This window comes from Trichoderma atroviride, chromosome 3 (genome assembly GCF_020647795.1).
Source record: "Trichoderma atroviride chromosome 3, complete sequence".
NCBI lineage: Eukaryota > Fungi > Ascomycota > Sordariomycetes > Hypocreales > Hypocreaceae > Trichoderma > Trichoderma atroviride.
The window spans coordinates 1,522,011-1,540,839 of NC_089402.1; the positions used below are offsets into that span (position 1 = coordinate 1,522,011).

Consider the following 18,829-nt stretch of genomic DNA (forward strand, 5'->3'; position numbering starts at 1 on the left):
ATCAAAGCTCGGAGTGGGTTAGTGAGCGATGGAAAAGGTACGTACCTCGAGCTAGGCGATCTCAAGATCCAGCCGGCGAAAAGATATCCCGTCCGCCTTGGATGAAAGCGTTGCGGCTGGAGCTAGCGTCACTGTCTTGGAGCTTCATGCGGCGTTACCCCCACCACGATTGTTCTGAGGGTGGGGCAAGACTCTCACTTACTCGCTGATCCCATGAAGCTTCACTTATTCTTTTACTCACAGGCTTGGATACAATTATCAGACCAATCTTTCGCGGTGTATCGACTATCCGTTTATCATATAATTCTTTGAACTTAAGCAAACCTTTATTCATTCATTCCCAACTTTAATTTCTATACATCGCCCATCCTATCATGTCATCATCTACCGCAAAGCTATATCCTCCATCCAAGGAAGCCTCTTCCACAGCTCCCATCAATCCTCTTCCTACCCTCCTCCAAACTCCATCAGGCCTTGCCATACTAGAGCTCCAAGGAACCATCAACCTCCCTCAGGATTCCAATGGCGAGACTTTAAAAGACGTTGAGGCTGGCCGACTGGAGTTCCCAGACTATTCACCAGACGCCATCGGCACTGCCTGGATGAAGCGAGCCCACTTATATATCGGGCAGCATCAACGCCTGCATGGCGAGGTGAAGAAGCTTCCCAAGGCGATTGCCGTGGTGAGGAAGCGCCAAAACAAAATGCTACAGAGCTCTGCTGGGCCTTATATGGAGCAAGGGGATAACCTGGAGGTGGTCGAGATTGTCAAATACAAACTCATATTTACGACTCGGCCAGAACCTGTTGGAACGGCTCATGCGCCGGCTGCATGAGGGGATAAGAGAGTTTGAAAAGCAAGAACCTTTTCTTGGCGGGCTTTACAAAAATATTCGGATAATAACTTTTAATTCTTCATACAACGGCATGCTCTTACTTTTCCCTTGTTTCATATTAGACAGGTTCAACATACTACTAGTACCGGTATCTCGCTAAGCACAATGATCCATACCTAACTATCCAGTACGCCCGACTATCATTACCTTTGTGCTTAAAAATCTTAGATTTCGACTACAGATGAGCTTCATATACTATCATCCTACTACATATTTATATATTTATCGGCTATCATATCCATAGATGATCCTGGCTTCCTTGATTCTCGCATTAACAGTTTGTCATGTCATGGAATGGAAATCATCGCAATCTCTAGGATCAGTCAGGAGGCAAAGCAGAAGCCGGCGTCATGAAAAGTCTTCATATCAAGGATACTATGGACGAGGAATTCCACTCAATGCCAAACTCAGCCGTATCTACCAAGAATTACGACAAAAAAAGCCCGTCCAAAGTATACAGACTGCCAACAATTGGCCCTCTATCATCATTGACTCATCTATATAAAGCAATACAGTGTACATATGTCACTTTTGGCTTTTGAATAAAGAAAAAACATATCCAGTATACAGATGCCGCTCTGTCGTTGAAATCATCAGATGATACTCTAGAATCACACCGCGACACCCTCCAATGGCTTTGTCCTCCCTAGCCCATCTCTTCCATAATAATCCATCGGGTATATGCCATCGCCGCCATCTTCCTTACCCCAGCCACTTCTCTTGCCCAGCACCACCAGCGCCTCATAAGGCGTGAGGAGCGGTCTCGGGAAAGCGTATCCCCAGTCGATACTTAGACGCGGGCACGCCACCTGGACCCAGCACTCGACGTCGCTCATCATAGCCAGCTTTCCGGGAAAGATTTCGCTCAGGAGAAGGTCGACCTTGGGAATACCGCGCTCGGCCAGTTCGCGCTCGATGAGGGCCAGTGTATGTGGGTTTCCCTGACGACCGAGAGATCCGAGGATAAGGCCCCAGCGACGGGCCTTGCGGGCAGTCTGAATAGCTGAGCGCCGCACCGACTGCATCTCGTCGTGGCCGTACGTCTCCCGCGTCAGCTTGCGAGAATATGGGTCGTATCTATAAGCGGGGATGGAAGGGTTGTGGATCATGATGCTCTCGAGGTGGAAGCGTCCGTCACCAAGGTAGAGGATAAGGTCGATGCCGTCCTCATCCTGCAGTCGTGGCGACGTACAGCCCAGAATCTCGCCCTTGCTGAGAGGCCCAATCTGAGGCACAACGACGCTGAAGCCAGCGGCCTCGAGACTGCTCCGCACACCGTGGATGGTGGCATTGAACTGGATGGTGCCAACAATGGCAATGGTCTTGCCGCTGGCAAAGTTTCGCTCCAGCGAGTTCACCAGATGCGACGTATCGATGCTGATATCGACAAAGACATACAGCGTCTTAATCTTGGTCACGTCCACGGGGATCAAGCAGCTATGCGCATAATGCACCAGCAAATCGCACCCCAGCGCCCGCGCAGTGTAGTCGTCGATGCAGCAGGCGCCGTACGTCACATCACCCATGATGAGCGTCTCCACGCCGGGGCAGAACTGCGTTATGATGTCGGAAATGGTCGTCGCAAACAGGAGCAGACCCTCGGGCATCTGCAGCGCCACTTTCTTCGCGCCAGACTCGCGCACTCTGTGTATCGTCTTGGGGATCTCGAAGTTGTAGTTGGCTGGTAGCAGGGCGATGGCTTCCTTGATGCTGGGGTCTTCGGATATTTCTTTGGGCACTCTGTTGAGGAGTCGAGGGGCTCGTCGAGGCTTGGCGGCTACATTGTATGACTGTTAGAGGGGCAACAAAGCAACGGGTTGAAGCTTTTAATTGTTGATAGTTCCAGCATACCTTGAACGGCGCCACTGCCGCCCTCTTCCGTCGTTCCCTTTGCTGCCGCTGCTTCATCTGCTGCTCTTCTTCCTACAAACCGCCTCTTGGGCTGTCTTGTTGTGGGTGCCGCATTCTCAGTGGTCTCATTGCCTGTTTTGTGAACCTCGAGTTGAGATTCTTCGATATCTGCCGCTGCGCCGAGGCCGACGAGCGCCCTGTCGTCTTCCATCTCTTGAGTAATAGATGACTGGTATCCGTATTCCAACTTTTTTTTGTGGTCCCTCGCTGCCCCTCGTCACTTGTAATCGTGCTCCGGTGTCGTGTTTGGCGCGATAGGTACTTTAACGAGATTAAATCTTTCGATGTCGTGGTAAGTGAAATAGGGTATAGAATTGGCTTTTGCTTCGTCAAAGGCCGTTATGTCAAGATTTGGGGCTTGTAAGTGACAAAAGCTTTTGCGCGGTAGCTTGAAGGATGGAAGATGAAAAAGGTGGTGGGGTGATGCCGATAAGCGTCCCCGCAGTGGACTCTTGTCGGCATCTTGACAATACAAGGCCTCTGATTGAACGCATGTAAGTGCACATATCTTATAGATACCTACTCTGTACCGCCATCGAGCTTCTCTCGTCTTTACCAGAAATTACTCATAAACTCGTGATTTTATTAACTAGTAATTAAGGCTTCATCTGCATCCTGTTGTGCTCCCACCTCTTTCTCATGTCAAGCATTCTTGACCTCATCGACTCTTCTACTTGTCAATGCTGAATCTGTAACTCGCCTGGACAACATACGGAGCATCTCCAGGTCCCCAGATCTGCTTCCTTCCCCATTCCGGGTTGTTGATGCCGTCGATCCAGTCCTCCACCTCCATGACCAGACATCCGTATTGCGGGATCGTCCTTGGGAACTTCTTGTTGTTGTGCAGGCCCTGCGTCGTCTTCAGCGCCAGAGAGCCGTTCTGCCCGTTGCAGGTGTACACCTGGAAGGCATCCTGGTCGGAGTAGACGTCAAGGTGAATGCCCGACCAAGGAGAAGACAGACTGGCAACGGGGCCTTCGGTGCGCCAGTCAAAGTTGCCCAGCGCGCCGCGGTTGGTGATGTAGCAGGTGTCTATATTCTCGCTGTTAGTTCCATACAATGATTGCACAAGAAAACCTCCCGAAGTGATATTGAGGTCTTACCAAAGCCGGTGCAGTTGTTGCCGCAGTTGTTCTTGATGCCGCTCTGCTGGAAGCCCTTGCCCAGCTGCTTCGGCTCTGACCAAAAGTCATTCGCCGTGTTCTTCTTGTTCGCGACAATGTCGCCCGTCGGGATCAAGAAGCCGTCCACATCGACGCGCTGCCCGCCATAGGGCAGATGCAGCGTGTGGTTCAGCGCCGTCTGGGTCTGGTTGTTGGCGTAGCCGTCCAGGTTCCAGTACGTGTGGCTGCTGAGCATGATGGGCGTCTTCTTTGTCGTGGCCTGGGCCACCATGACAAAGTCCCACTGGTTCTCCTTCACGGTGTACGTGATGTGCGAGACGACCTCGCCGGGGAAGCCCTCTTTGCCGTCTGGGTCGGTGATGCTGAAGGTGATGCTGGTGGGAGAATACGCCGTCACGGTAAAGTTGCGCCAGTCCCAGCCATCGGGCCCTCCGTGAAGAGTATCCGATCCGTTGGGGGCAGCCTTGGTGGGATTCTCATTGGGCAGCACATGGTATGCCTTGCCGTCAATGGTGAAGGTGCTGTTCTTGATGCGGTTGGCATAGCGGCCAGGCACGCCGCCAAAGTGCGGGTGCTGCTTGTCAATGCCGTAGTACGTCGCATTGTCGAAGCCGCCGACGAGGTCGCGCTGGATGCCATATCGATCGTTGATGAACAGGTTCGAGATGGACGCTCCGTAGGGGATGAAGGAAGCCTCAATGCCCTTTGCGCGGATCCAATACTTGCCGTTCTTGTCGGGGCCGTCTCCAGTGCTCGCCGCGCCGGACGCAAAGGGAATGGCAGATGCGGCGGCCAGAGCGGCCAATGAATTGCTCGTCAACTTCATGGCGTTGATATCTTTGGGCTTTTGCTTTCTCCTTGAATCGAATCAATTCAACACGAGTCAATCAATCAGAGACAAGTCAAAACGGCGCAATATATGGGAACAAGCTCTTCGCCCTGCAGGACAAGCGTCTAAGACAGAGACGAAAGGACAAGAGGAAGGCCGAGACATTCTACCGGCTGGGGAGGGCCAAACCTCCTGTATTTAACCATGTTCAAGCATGCTCGCCCAACCCAGCTCTCGCCGCAATGTTACTTCGCGCAGCAGCATCTCGTGTTACCCGGCCTGTCGTCCATCCACATGACGCACCGCTGTAGGTCCCGGCCAACCTCTCCGCGTCCACAACAGGCAACGGATGGCGATGATCAGAGACGCTTGGGAGGGGTACCCCGTAGAATTGCATGAATCAACTGGCAATCTCGGCCCGGATCACCTGCTGGCGCTGCTGCAATGGGGGAGACAAGAGCAGCGACAAGTAAAAAAAACCAGCTAGAGAATGCGGAGAGTGGGCGAAGGATCGTGGGCATTTTCCGGGGTTGGGCGAGGCTGGTGGTAATGCATGATGTGATGTCACCTCGCCATACTATTCGGATATAATGGCCCCCTTTTTTTCGTTTCTTTTGCTGAGCTTTTGTTTGATCAGACCTGCAATGAGCAATGGCTTTTATGATAATTGTTCATGTCTCTCCATACCTGTAATTATCGATAGGCTCACGCATCAACCATCACCAGCAACTCGTAGATGGATCTGACAGGTACCCAAAAGCCGACCCAGGCCCACAACAGGTACATGCACTCATCGTCTTACCGACAATCCACAACATCCCCAGTGCGGAGAACCAAAGACTAAAAAACATGCACCCCTGAACAGCATCTCAAACATCACTGGCACGGCTATAACACAAGATGGCTTCATTTTCTTCCCAACAACAAATACCTACTAACACAAGCAAAAGTGCTAAGTCAATAAAAGTGCCCCCCCCAAAAGTGCCCCAAGAGATCCTGCAAGGCTACATGTAGCTAGTAGCATCTTCGTTTCTCCCATGCCTTTTTTCCCCCTTCCAACTCTTAGTGTGCCTAAGCGCTCCAATCGCTACGAGTCCCGGCCGACAAAATTAATCTGCACGGCATGGGAATCCCGAAATGGCAACAAACACGCAACAGAATGCGAAATTCGGCTTGGTTGGTTAGATAATCATCAACGGGCGATTGGCAATTCCCCAAGTTGTTAAAACACGGCTTAGCCTAACGCGGTAGATCGGAAAAGGTTCGTTTTAGCCTTGTGTTTATGCTACACATTAGGTATCTCTTGGCGATTGTTCCACAAAACGCTTTGTATGAAACCCACTTCTATCAAATGTCAAACTCTTTCATTCACCGAGACATCATCCAAGCTCGAAGAATCCAAATAAGCATATTTTATCACTATCTTTTCACGTACATGTAACTACTAAGCTACGAGTCTGTTAAGCAATAAAAGAAAAAAAAAACCAGTGTACTACTCTGCAGATTTCACAAGCACTAAAGCGATAGAGTACATAATAGATTTCTTCAGTCATAGTCAATCAAATTCTAATTTAGGTAAATGAGCCAGTCATACTACCTATCTGTATACATACATATACTCCAAAGATAAATCTCATTATATACTCCGGCGTGTAGAAAAGAAGCAAAGAAAAAAAAAACCATTTAAATACAACAAAGAATCGAAAGTCGTCAGCATCAAAAGTCGTCAAGCATTAAAAGTCATGTTTTCGTTATATAACACACTCTTCCTTCTCATGAAAAGAGAGCAAGGAAAAGCAAAGGCAGAAGAGGATTCAATCTGTTGACTCGTCTTCTTTTACTGGCAAGAACTCCAGTACTGCCCCCCGTAAACGCATTTGAATGGGGACTGACACTGGGTAGAACCAGTGTAACCCTCACCGCCGCACTATCATCACACAAACAGTTAGCAAGAATGCTTCTCTTACATGAGTTATAAAAGGAGAAGGATTTCATCTTACCTGTCCCCACTGGGCAACGCCACCGCCGGTTCCAGAGCTACTAGAGACATGAGAAGAAGAATTATCCGGGAGAATAGAAGCAGGAGAAGTCGAAGCCGGGGGAGGATAAACAGCAGAAGAAGTAGCTGGAGGGAAAGAGGGAGAAGCCGGAGCAGAGAAAGTCGGAGCATTAGGAAAAGCAACAGAATCAGGCACGTCGGGAGTGTTCGGGCAAGTTTTGCCGGTCGTGAGAATGCTCTTGACCTGCTGAGCATAGGTGCAGTCGGCGATGATGTTCAGGTCAGACCAATGGGCGTCCCAGAGCATCACACCACCAAAATATGGTTCTGATTTGAGGCTCTTGATGAGGGTAGCCAGATGCGAGGGTCCAACGTAGCCGCCCGAGGGCGCGGCTCTGTCTGAGGCAGGGGCACCGACGAAGATCTTCGCGTTGTTGGACTTGGAGGAGGAGGTGCGTTGATTCCATGTGTCCCAGTTGATGGAGGCGTTGCCGGGAATATTAAGAGAGCATTGCTTGGGGTTGTTGTAGAACTGGACGAAGAGGTAATCGAAGACGGAGTTTTGGATGGCGTCGTCCAAGCTCGCATCAGGGCTGACGCACTGGGGAGCAGCGGTGATGTAGTACTTCCTGCTCTTGTCCTTGTCGGAGTTGGTGCGCAGTTGATTGACCAGGTCCGGGTACCACTGCCTGCCTGCAGGGTCCGTGTCGGAGGAGTGCTCGAGATCAAAGTCCCAGCCGTCGACGACGGCATCGCCAAAAGGACGCTTGACAGCGGGATTGCCGCCTTTGCCGTACGCATCCCAGAGGTATTGGCCAATCTTCTCGGCCTGGGACTGGGACGTGAGAGTGTAACTTCCGCCGGCACCACCGAGAGAAACAATGATCTTCTTACCAGCGCTCTGGCAACCCTTGATCTGGGAGGCTAGGTTAGAGCATTCCGCAGTAGGAATACCATTCTGGTCGATAGAGCAGCCGATGTTGCCAAACCTGCCAGAAGGGATGTCGCCACTGACCCCCCAGGAGTTCAAGAAGGACAGGACCAGGATGTCAATGCCCGTCTTGGGTTTGCAGTACTCAGAGAGGGGTGTCATCCCCTCAGAACCCCCCCCAGTAGACGACATTCTGGGCACCAGAAGTTTGATCATCTGCTTTCGTTTTGGCGGGAGCAGCGGCAGCGAGGCCGGCGAGACCGAGGCCAGCAAGGAGAGCGTGGTAAAGCATCATGAAAATTGTTTATACAATTCAATTCCGAGGAACGAAGAAAACGATTGGATAAAAGTTGGATAAAAGCTGTGTGTATGTATAAAAAGCTGGAAAAAAAATTTGTATGAATGTATATATATATATACAGATGAATGGTAAGCCAGTTACCAATGTCCGAGTCGGTTGAAGAAAGAGAGTGAAGAAAAAGGAATGTAGTGTATAACCAGTATACTTGAAGTCTTTGCGTGAGGATGAAGAGAAAAAAGGGATTGTCCATCTCGAGGAAGACTGTCAGTATATATATGTGTAACCAACGGAAACGTCAAAACTCATCTTGTGGGGGCGCCATCACCAGCAACACAAAAAGGAAGAAAAAGGCCCGCTTGAACACCACCAACCGGAACGGCATTCACTCCTTTACGGCTTGGGGGGGAGGGGCGCACATGGAGAACACATTCCCTGCACAAGAGCTGAACGCCAAAAGCTGATGTGAACAGGACTAGGAAACAATAACCCGATGGATATGGGCGAATGGTGTTATTCGCTTCACCTGCTCCACTCCTCAAGGGAACAAGGGAGGGCTCCCAGATGGGCTAATCAGAGCTTGCCATTTGCAGCCTCGTGAGATGCCGCTCCACGTTTTGTGCCGTGTACAGTACCACGCAGCCCGGAACAAGATGCAGAGATGAAAGCTAGCATGGCATGACAAGAGGCAGCCAAAGGCTCAGGAACCGCATCTAGAGCGCATGGGCTGCTGTTCGCATATTGGCCAGCTAACCGCTGAAAGCACGTCCCTTTTAGGCAGGTCCGTGGGCGCCATTGGCACCCATGCCCCGCGTTAGCGCTTCGTGGCGTCTAATCAGAAACGCCTGTCGAGCCTGACATGGATGGGGCTGAAACACTGAAACAACTTGATCCCCGGGCATATTCAGGCACCACGAGCATGTGTTCAGCCATTACTTTCTTCTTTTCCCCTCGTTTTCTGATGTATCAGTAATCTCATCTTCCATGTCTTTGACGTGAGGCTTTCTAGGTATGCATGTGTCACAAAATACAACGTGAACGTTCCTGCGCTAGCGCCCGTGAGGGACCTGTGCTGAGAATGACATGGCGCTGTTTGCTTACCTGCTACAAACAAACACCAAAATATCTACCAGACCGTTGGCAAGTTTGCTATAGAGGCTAACATCGTGGCTACTGCGAGTACCTACTCTGAGAGATTGCAATTCAGAAATCTACCTGTATTCATCTCTTCGAACAAATTATTTCTCCTCATCGTTTCAGCAGCTTGTATTTCCATGTATTCTCTTTACTAGATTCTGAAGCACAATTAAATCATCTTCTTAGCTATATTTGATGCACCAAGCCCTTTTCTAGACATCATCTCGATAGATCCATCAGGCCGCACATCGGGCCGCCAAGAAGAGGTAGGGCTGAAGTCTGATACATCCTGCACGGCGCACCACGCAAAGCCTCATCAAGCCACGGGCGTGTTTCACACGGCTATTGGACCGTGAGCCATCTGATCTAATTCAAGGGACCTCCGTTACCCAATGCGCTAATGTGTCGTGGCGGGCTTGAGGCTGAGATGGATAGAGTCAACTATCAAATCATTGTCATATCATCGCGTTCCGTCTTCAGCTCACTCTCTAATGAAATAATTTGATTTGACATTTACTCTGCTGCCTATATTCACGCTACAACCCTTCATCCGTAACCATGCCAGATTGCTCGCCCACTTCCAGCGCAGTCGTAAAAACCAAACAAAGAAAATAAACGTACTAAACAGCTCCTGCAGCTCGAGACTTGCACTTCAACCACAAATATTATCACACACTTCCAAGCCAACTATTTATAAGCTCTCATCTCCACTCGCCCAAAGGAAAAGAACAAGACGATCCATCAAGGGCGTCTCTATGCGTCAATCAGGTTCTCCTCAGCCTGTTGTCTGTCGTTGGAAGCAACCTCGGCTCGCGCCTTGCCCTTGGCCTTGGAGTCCTTCTGGGATCGCTGGTAGAACTCGTTGAGAACCTTGGCGGGGATACGGTTGAGCAGGTCCTTGGGGTAGATTCGGAGCAGGCTCCAAGCTAGGTCTAGTGACTCGTAAATTGTTCGGGACTCGTAGGCACCTTGGCTGATGAATTGGCGCTCAAACTTGTCCAAGAACTCGAGTGAAAGCTTATCCTCGGAGGAAAGCGCCTCCTCACCGACGACAGCCTTCATGGCGGCGGCATCACGACCAATGGCATACTTGGCATACAGCTGGTTGGACACATCACCGTGGTCCTTGCGAGTCATACCCTCACCAATGGCAGACTTCATCAAACGTGACAGCGAAGGAAGCACGTTGATGGGTGGGTAGATGCCACGGTTGTAAAGAGGTCGGTCGACGAAAATCTGTCCCTCGGTAATATATCCCGTCAAATCGGGGATGGGATGCGTGATGTCGTCGTTGGGCATAGTCAGAATGGGAATCTGGGTGATGGAGCCATTTCGTCCCGTCACACGGCCAGCTCGTTCGTAGATGGTCGACAAATCAGTGTACATGTAACCGGGGAAACCACGACGACCAGGGACTTCTTCTCGAGCAGCGGAAACCTCACGAAGAGCATCACAGTAGGCCGACAAGTCTGTCAGAATGACCAGGACGTGCTTCTCAAGCTGGTAGGCGTAGTACTCGGCTGTTGTAAGGGCAAGACGAGGAGTGATGATACGCTCGATGCTATCGCAATGTCAGCTAGGAATCCCAGTATACCTATGGTGATAGAAAAGAAAGTCCTTACGTAGGATCGTTAGCCAAGTTGAGGAAAAGTGTGGTACGTTCCAGACTGCCATTTTCTTCGAAATCGCGGGTAAAGAATCGAGCAGTCTCCAAGTTGACACCCATGGCACCAAACACAATGGAGAAGTTCTCCTCGTGGCCGTCGTGAACTCCCTTGTTGGTGATGCCCTTCTGCTTGACCAAGCCAGCCTGTCGGCAAATTTGAGCAGCGATTTCGTTGTGTGGCAGACCAGAAGCTGAGAAAATGGGAATCTTTTGTCCTCGGGCGATCGAGTTCATGGTGTCGATGGCTGAAATACCGGTCGCAATCATTTCCTCGGGGTATTCCTAAAGCTTTGTTAGTCCACACGAGTTCCGTTCGGGATACGAGCATAGATAGCGGCAACTCACTCGGGAGAAGGGGTTGATAGGACTGCCGTTGATGTCGAGATACTCTTCTGGCAGCACCTTGGGGCCCTTGTCGATGGCTCGTCCAGATCCGTCAAAGATACGGCCAAGCATGTCCTCTGAGACACCAAGCTTGAGGTTCTGACCGGTAAACTTGACACGAGTCTAGATATCACACAAGCATGATTAGCCATTATTCATTCAGCAATTGATTGCCGCTTCCACGTACCTTCTTCACATCGATACCAGGAGTGCCCTCAAAGACTTGGACAACAGCTCGGTCACCTGTCTCTCAGTTAGAACCCCATTCCAGGTAGGCATTCGCAACGCCATGCTCATATATGTATATCGTAAAGAGCCATCACACACCTCGAGCTTCCAGAACCTGACCGTTCCTCTCCGTACCGTCGGGCAGCGTAAGTGTAACAATCTCATTGTATCGCGGGAATTTGACCTAGGTTGCAATCGACTCGTTAGCACCTCCACCTAGCCAAGCATTGTGTATTCCACTCGATGCCGCTGCGCCGCGCAGCAAAGGGACTGAATCAAAAGGAAGCTGAAGTGATGGGATAGATGGCATACATTCTCAACAATAACGAGGGGACCGTTGACACCGCTCACGGTGTTATACTGCAGTTGTGGCACAACCGAGTAAGATGACGAATTGCGTGGGTCCGCCATTGCTGCGAATTCGATGTTGCTGCGCTTCGTCTAGTGTCTTGCGCTTCCGTGTATAGCAGCCTCGAGCTCTGCCGTCTGTAATCACCGCTCTGTCGTTTCTCCGTATGCAGTCACTGCACAATAGTACGAGTCGTAGTCGGGGATATTAGAAGGAGCGTCAACAAGGACAGATCGATTGGGCGAGCCAGGAGGCAATAAAAAGAGGTCAAGATGCGGGGCACTCAAGTACCGAAGCAGAACCACCAAGCACAGACCCGATGCCTCAGCAGTGTCTGGAATATGGACGAGAGGGGGAGAGAGCGCGCGGAGGATGAAGCCAAGATGGAGATCAAAGATTCGGAGTCGGAGAGGAAGAGAAGGCTGGAAGCGAAGCAGCTCGGACGAAGTGGGGACGCAGAGGCGCCTTGAATGCTTTACCGGTTTGAGCAGCGATTTTAGTGAGCGTAATTAGTGCTGTTCGCCGCCGCAGCCTTCTGTAACGTGCGCTGCGCAAAAAAAGTAGACCCCACGCCGAGGGCCTCTTTGTCACCTGGAGTCAAGATTTGGACAGCGAGAAAAGAAGGTCCTTGGCAGGAGGATGGCCGTGACATCACATGACATGTGAACTGTATTTTTTGTTGCTAGGCGATGCCATTCCCGGTATGAGGAGGTGATGCTGTTTTAAAATTATATAGTACTTTCATAGAGTTAAAGCTGTAATTTTTCTTCCGCCATGATTGGCTTGTGCAGACATGGAAGCATCATCTTGGTAGCCATTGGACAATACCAGACAAGCTGCAGAAGCTGTAGCTGTGGAAGCTACCCCTCCAAGCGGCATCTTCAATTAACAGGGTAAGCTCGGCCCTCAATTAATACCTACATGTAGACATGGCGATGCGCCTGTATCTAGATGATCGCGAATCCAATGCAACGAGAATATCGCTGACACATGTATTTGATTTACGTTTTACATATCAACTGTCACGCCTTTAAGCTACATTACCTTTGGATCGTGCCCCCTATGCCTTTACAGCTTCAGCCGCCGCCGCCTCAGTACTCTTCCTCAACCTCGCCCCCAAAACCGCCTTTCCCACCGAACTATCATTCCCCTTGCCCAGCTCCTGCGTGATCCAAGCCCCAATATCCGTCACCGCATCCAAATCAACCCCCGTCTCCATCCCCAGCGTCTCCATAAAGTACACCATGTTCTCCGTCGCGACATTGCCCGTCGCGCCGGGGCTGTAGGGACACCCGCCCAGCCCGCCCACGCTGCTGTCAAACGTCCGGATGCCGTGCTCCAGCGACACGGCCGTGTTGACCAGCGCCTGGCCGTAGGTGTCGTGGAAGTGCATCGCGACGTCCTCGGTGCGGATGCCCGCCGAGGCCATGCACTTGAGCAGCGCGCTCGTCCGCGGCGCGGTGCCCATGCCGGTGGTGTCGCCGAGCGAGATCTCGTCCGCGCCGGACTCGAGAAGGTCGGTGGCGATCTCGGCTACTTTGTGAGGGTCGACGTCGAAGCCTTCAAACGGGCAGCCCAGGACGACGGAGACGTAAGCCCGAACGCGGAGTCCCAGGGCCTTGGAGTCCTGGATGACGGCCTTGAAGCGCTCTAGCGATGTCTTGATGTCGCAGTTTAGGTTCTTCTGCGAAAAGGACTCTGTAGCAGCCGCAAAGACGGCCACTTCCACTGCCGGCTTTGTAACATCAGGGTCTAGCTGCGTAGCAAATCTTCCCGGGTTCTGCTTAAGCAGCTTCTCTGCGTTCTGCAAGCCCTTTGTATTCGGTGCGAGGAAAGAGTAGGTAATCGGAACGGGAGCCTCAATCTTTTGCTGTAAGATGTACTCCAGGATCTCGTTTGAGTTTGCCATCTGCATCACTTGAAGTCAGTCTTTCCTCTTCTTCATTTAATCGAGGGTGCGTTCCCTTACCTGAGGCACCCATTTCGGCGCAACAAAGGAACCAGCCTCGATGCTCGTCAATCCCGTCTTGGCCAACCGCTCAATCAACTCAATCTTGGTCGCCAGCGGAATGACCTTCTTCTCGTTCTGCAGTCCGTCTCGCGCGCCGACCTCGACTATCCTGACTCGGTTGTCGGATGACGTCTGTGCTCGGCTGGCCGTAGCGAACCCTCTGTGCACGTACAGCGGTGCAGAGCGCCTGCACGCCCGGCAAATGGACGAACGGAGGAGCGACATGGTGGATTATGATGTTTAGAGAAAAAGAAGACTGGTTGAGAGAGGCAGAATTCGCCAACTTCTTGTGGCTAAGGAGGTATCGCTATGCAGTTTAGAGCAGCCGTTTGGTTTAGTCGCAGCGGGCGGCGATTGTCGCGTAGTATCGGCCCGTGGCACCACCCCGGACGGCTATTGCAGCCGGGGGAGACGCCCTCCGCAATCCTCGGCTTAAAAAGGAGCGCCTGTTTTGAAGAGGACGCACCAGTGCAGACTCGGACCGCGGACTAATTAAACAACACCTGAATACAGCCTTGCCAAGCAATTGAGAATGATAAAACTTTACTACAGTGCTTCGGGAATATATTTTCAGCGCCATATCATATCGGGGCTGTCTAGGTATCAAAGTTGTATAGTGCAATATCACGACATTACTTGGGCTCTTGCATAGACTTGGTAGATTAACCGCCTTCTTATACACCAATTCGAATAAACTCTTATAGATAACAGCGTCTGTTGGCTTCTTTCCATTTACAGATTTGCTTTTTAACATTAAAAACTGAGGCTCGCGACCTAATAAAGAAAATACACCCCCTGTCCAAGAAGCCACGGGGGCGGGATTAGGTGGTACCGATTTTGACAGTCCATACCCTCAATATCCATGACTCCAACAGCAAAAAGAAAAATCAAACTTAGTACTCAGCCTCCATCTCCTCGTTCTCGAGAGAGTCGGCAGCAACCTCCTCGTAATCGCGCTCCAGGGCAGCGAGATCCTCACGGGCCTCAGAGAATTCACCTTCCTCCATACCCTCACCAACGTACCAGTGAACAAAGGCGCGCTTGGAGTGCATGAGATCGAACTTGAGGGACAGGGATGACCAGGCCTCGGCAATGGCGGTGGTGTTGGACAGCATGCAGCTATAGTAATGTTAGATTGGAATCACTTTGGACAATTTGATGGAAGAAAAAACTTACACAGCACGGTTGACCTTGGCGAGATCGCCGTTGGGAACGTTCTCGGGAGCCTGGTAGCAGATACCGAGCTTGAAACCAGTGGGGCACCAGTCGACGAACTGGATGGTGCGCTTGGTCTTGAGGGTGGCGACGGCGTTGTGGGCGTCGTTGGGGACGACATCACCACGGTACAGCAGACAGGTGGCCATGTATTTGCCGTTGCGGGGGTCGCACTTGACCATCTGGTTGTTGGGCTCGAAGCAAGACATGGTCATCTCCTGGACGGAGTTGGCCTCGTGGGCGGCCTTGGCAGCAGAGATGACGGGAGCGTAAGCGACCAGAGGGAAGTGAATACGAGGGTAGGGGACCAGGTTGGTCTGGAACTCGTTGAGATCAACGTTGAGGGAACCATCGAAACGCAGGGAAGCGGTGATGGAAGAAACGACTGCATCAATGTTAGCCATGCCCGCTCATTTCGATCTCTCGCAAGACTATCAAAATGGCGGATCCAACTTACCCTGAGCAATCAGGCGGTTAAGGTTCTCGTAGTTGGGGCGCTCGAGGCCGAGGTTGCGGCGGCAAATGTCATAAATGGCCTCGTTGTCGACCATGAAGGAGCAATCAGAGTGCTCCAGGGTGGTGTGGGTGGTCAGGATTGAGTTGTAGGGCTCAACGACAGAGGTGGCAGTCTGGGGAGCAGGGTAGACGCAGAACTCGAGCTTGCTCTTCTTGCCGTAGTCGACGGACAGACGCTCCATCAGGAGAGCTCCGAAACCAGAGCCGGTACCACCACCGAAGGAGTGGAAGACGAGGAAGCCCTGAAGACCAACGCAGTTGTCGGCAACACGTCGGATCTTGTCGAGAACGCCCTCAATCAGCTCCTTGCCGACTGTGTAGTGACCACGGGCGTAGTTGTTGGAAGCATCCTCCTTGCCGGTGATCATCATCTCCGGGTGGAAAAGGTTGCGGTAGGTACCGGTTCGGACCTCGTCGACGACATTGGGCTCCAAGTCGCAGTAGATGGCACGGGGAACGTACTTGCCCTGGCCTGTTGGAAGCAGGTTAGAGGTGACATATTCCTGACGGCTGGCGAAGACACGGTAATCGTAAACATACCAGTCTCGGAGAAGAAGGTGCTGAAACCCTGATCGGGGTCCTGAGCCTTGCGCTCCTCAGTGAGGTAACCATCGGGCTGTAAAGCAGAGAAAAAGAGACGTTATTAGCTTCGTGTTTTTTTGGGGCGTGTGCGAGAGATTTATAAACAATGGCCCAAGGGCCGCAGAACGTGGGTGGTAATGTACCTGGATACCGTGCTCGAGGCAGTAAAGCTGGAGGAGAGGAAAACGTTAGCCTAGATGCCCAAGAAACAACAACAAATCACACGAGTGCCAATGGCAGAGCAACTCACCTCCCAGCAGGAATTGGCAATCTGGCAACCAGCCTGGCCGACTATCCTCCAAAAGTTAGCATCGTCAGTCAAACTCGTGGCTTTGGGCGCCCACGATGCGGTGAAGCGACGCGTTTGTTTGGTGGGGAGAGGGGGGGCCTAAAGGGGCTTCCCTTCGGGTCGAGCTAGCACGCACCGTTGATGCTGATAACCTCACGCATGGTGAATGCTGTTTCTGTGATGTGTGGACGGTTGAGACGAAGTAGTAGGAATAGGGAATGAGTGCAAGATTGAGCCCGGGGAAAGCAAAAGAAAAAAGGCTTTTATTACGGGGTTCCAGAGGGAAGAGGTGAAAAGGACAGGAGGATGGAGAACTTGCAGCTGGTTCGTAGAAACGAGGTGGGGGGGAAATTTGGACGGACAGGGGGGGCAGCACCAGGAAGAGCGCAGAGGAGGAGGGGAGGTTTGTTGACTTTTTTTTCTGCTGGACGGGGGGGTCCAGGCGTGGCTGGAAGAGGTAAGCGCGTCTGCGAGTTGAGCCCCCTGGTCGCCTCACCGCTCTAGGCGGGCAGCGGATTATTACAGCAGTATATTGCCGAGATTAAAACTGGCAGTTGAACTGAAGCCATGCGTGCTCTAACACGGCTGCTCTGTCACAAAGAAGCAGAAGGCGCTGGATTGTTGCTACTGTAGCAGACACGCAGATGCAAAATGTAAACAGTGTACCAGTTGCCATCGCGAGTGTAAACACTACTGGGCGGCTAATCCGTCACCAGGCAAGCTAACACCAGACAGCTTGGGTGCCACAGCTTAGTACCTGAAGCCAGACAGCTCTGTGCCTGTTGGCAAAAGGCACGGCTCAGCAGCGTGGTGCCCAAAAGGGGGTCTAGGAGGTACTGTGTACATTGGACTCTGTACGCCGGATGGCCGATGGGTGACATCTCCTTCAACAACATGAATACAGGTTCAACCATCAGCCAACATTCGGGTCATCTCTGGTGATGGAGAGCCATTGCACCACCTAGACTACTCCAGCACCTTTATATAGACTCTCAAAGACTCATGCTAGCATCCATCTGCTCTGCATCGCCATGTCCACCACATCGTGCACGCGTCTCACTAGCCCAGCCAGCCAGCCGCCACGACTTGCCACCATCGCCGCCTAACCAAAAGCCGGGTAGCGGGCGATCGAATCCAGGAGCTGGCTTGATCAAGCACAGGTACCGTGTACATGCGCGGAGCTAGCCCCTCCCTCGCAGCTGTCTTGGGAAAGGGCCCGCTGAGCACCGCTATCGCCTCAATTACCAAGCAGAGCGGGTAGAGGAGAGCGAATGCGACTACGAAGTGCTATTTGGTATCAGAATGAATACCATTAGGAGGCGGTATCTTGCACCATAAAGGGGACTCAAAAGCCGCAATACCAAGTGTAGATACAATACACAGACGAGATAAATGCAGCCAATTATTTTTTTCTTCCACAATCGTACCGTTTGTCTTATCCAACATCCCACATCTCCATCATATCTTCTCCTTTTCCAAGAGACTCCTGCTTGGCCAACCCACTCCCGTCTCGGAACGCTATTGATTAATGCCTGTAGCCGAATTACTACTAACTGCACGCAAACATACTGTACAGAAAGAAGCCAATATGTGCCACCATGTCTGTTTTCTGAATAAATAGCACCGCATTTCCCGGCATCTTCCCTGACCACCGGCTTCCCCCTTAGCCTCTCTTCCCCCAAACTCGGCATAACCCCCTATAAACTCTTCTCCCAGCCCTCTGGATAGCTCGCTGAAAGTCCCCCTCCCTTTGCGACCAGGGCCCTCCCGAATCGATGGGTTCGCCCAGACTTGCCAGCACAGCTCTCCACTGTAAATGTGGTCAAGTGCTCTGTGCTGGCCCGGCCATGACAGGGAAGCCCCATAATGTCACAACTAGCCTCCTGACGCCCCGGCGATCGCTGTGGTGCGTTATTGCGACTACAAGTCCATTGAGCTTGACACATGTTATCTCAGCTCTATATATCCATCGCCACTTGTCGAAAATACTCACTACACGTAGTGCAAGACCAACGAGTAATAGCTGTAAAGGCAAAAGTTCTACCAAAGCAGGAGCCTTCCGCCTAGTATCGCGTACTACACGTGGGGATTCCAGAAGCCCATCGGAACGATATTGGAGCCAGGATAAGCAGGTCGGCTAGACCTTTTACGACCCCATGCCTTTTGACAGAAAAGGAGTAGATGTCATTGTCTATATTACCCGGAATTATTCATCAACGACGTAGTACTTGTCTGCACAAAAGGGTCGGCCAGTCCCGTGATGAACTCACGCTGCTTGACGAAAATACCGAATTGAAATCCATGGTACTCAAATATTAATCGGGGAATGATGATCATCCAGAGCCAAATTTCCCACATCGCTAGCTAGCTCACTCGATGAGCGCCTATAGGATTTAATGCTGCAGTTGAATTAGTAGATGGACAGAGTCTTTGTTGTAAGCTTGTCTGAGCCGTCGTTGGAATC

At 51.5% G+C, this 18,829-nt stretch overlaps 8 protein-coding genes across 9 annotated transcripts; 2 read left to right on the forward strand and 6 right to left on the reverse strand.

Annotated features, from left to right (window-relative positions):
* Window positions 1–156: 156 nt before the first annotated feature.
* On the reverse strand, window positions 157–3,184 carry TrAtP1_005723 (uncharacterized protein). The gene is made up of 2 exons (XM_066112831.1): window positions 2,748–3,184; window positions 157–2,673 (listed from the first exon to the last, which is right to left on the reverse strand). The coding sequence occupies exons 1-2, from the start codon at window positions 2,956–2,958 to the stop codon at window positions 1,508–1,510; spliced, it is 1,377 nt and encodes a 458-aa protein (XP_065968917.1). The 5' UTR covers window positions 2,959–3,184; the 3' UTR covers window positions 157–1,507.
* On the forward strand, window positions 375–836 carry TrAtP1_005722 (uncharacterized protein; the record flags this gene model as incomplete). Its single annotated transcript, XM_014089108.2, has 1 exon — window positions 375–836. The coding sequence occupies one exon, from the start codon at window positions 375–377 to the stop codon at window positions 834–836; it is 462 nt and encodes a 153-aa protein (XP_013944583.1).
* A 189-nt stretch (window positions 3,185–3,373) lies between the features above and the next one.
* TrAtP1_005724 (uncharacterized protein) lies at window positions 3,374–5,475 on the reverse strand. 2 transcript variants are annotated; one of them, XM_014089106.2, is made up of 3 exons: window positions 5,448–5,475; window positions 3,911–5,382; window positions 3,374–3,839 (listed from the first exon to the last, which is right to left on the reverse strand). In XM_014089106.2, the coding sequence occupies exons 2-3, from the start codon at window positions 4,755–4,757 to the stop codon at window positions 3,478–3,480; spliced, it is 1,209 nt and encodes a 402-aa protein (XP_013944581.2). In that variant the 5' UTR covers window positions 4,758–5,382; window positions 5,448–5,475; the 3' UTR covers window positions 3,374–3,477. The 2 variants fall into 2 exon arrangements, with proteins under 2 accessions (XP_013944581.2, XP_065968918.1); XM_066112832.1 differs by having other exon boundaries at window positions 3,374–5,382.
* An 834-nt stretch (window positions 5,476–6,309) lies between these two features.
* On the reverse strand, window positions 6,310–8,649 carry TrAtP1_005725 (uncharacterized protein). Its single transcript, XM_014089105.2, has 2 exons — window positions 6,761–8,649; window positions 6,310–6,687 (listed from the first exon to the last, which is right to left on the reverse strand). Exons 1-2 carry the CDS (start codon window positions 7,904–7,906, stop codon window positions 6,598–6,600), a joined length of 1,236 nt encoding a protein of 411 aa, XP_013944580.2. The 5' UTR covers window positions 7,907–8,649; the 3' UTR covers window positions 6,310–6,597.
* An 845-nt stretch (window positions 8,650–9,494) lies between these two features.
* Window positions 9,495–12,323, reverse strand: TrAtP1_005726 (uncharacterized protein). The gene is made up of 6 exons (XM_014089104.2): window positions 11,716–12,323; window positions 11,503–11,587; window positions 11,363–11,418; window positions 11,137–11,298; window positions 10,748–11,073; window positions 9,495–10,686 (listed from the first exon to the last, which is right to left on the reverse strand). Exons 1-6 carry the CDS (start codon window positions 11,812–11,814, stop codon window positions 9,879–9,881), a joined length of 1,536 nt encoding a protein of 511 aa, XP_013944579.1. The 5' UTR covers window positions 11,815–12,323; the 3' UTR covers window positions 9,495–9,878.
* TrAtP1_005727 (uncharacterized protein) lies at window positions 12,025–12,222 on the forward strand (the record flags this gene model as incomplete). Its single annotated transcript, XM_066112833.1, has 1 exon — window positions 12,025–12,222. The coding sequence occupies one exon, from the start codon at window positions 12,025–12,027 to the stop codon at window positions 12,220–12,222; it is 198 nt and encodes a 65-aa protein (XP_065968919.1).
* Window positions 12,324–12,655: 332 nt separating the features above from the next.
* TrAtP1_005728 (uncharacterized protein) lies at window positions 12,656–14,070 on the reverse strand. Its single transcript, XM_014089103.2, has 2 exons — window positions 13,722–14,070; window positions 12,656–13,661 (listed from the first exon to the last, which is right to left on the reverse strand). Exons 1-2 carry the CDS (start codon window positions 13,986–13,988, stop codon window positions 12,813–12,815), a joined length of 1,116 nt encoding a protein of 371 aa, XP_013944578.1. The 5' UTR covers window positions 13,989–14,070; the 3' UTR covers window positions 12,656–12,812.
* Window positions 14,071–14,429: 359 nt separating this feature from the next.
* TrAtP1_005729 (uncharacterized protein) lies at window positions 14,430–16,717 on the reverse strand. The gene is made up of 7 exons (XM_014089102.2): window positions 16,502–16,717; window positions 16,327–16,367; window positions 16,220–16,246; window positions 16,035–16,110; window positions 15,436–15,966; window positions 14,940–15,363; window positions 14,430–14,882 (listed from the first exon to the last, which is right to left on the reverse strand). The coding sequence occupies exons 1-7, from the start codon at window positions 16,524–16,526 to the stop codon at window positions 14,657–14,659; spliced, it is 1,350 nt and encodes a 449-aa protein (XP_013944577.1). The 5' UTR covers window positions 16,527–16,717; the 3' UTR covers window positions 14,430–14,656.
* Between the last annotated feature and the right edge of the window lie 2,112 nt (window positions 16,718–18,829).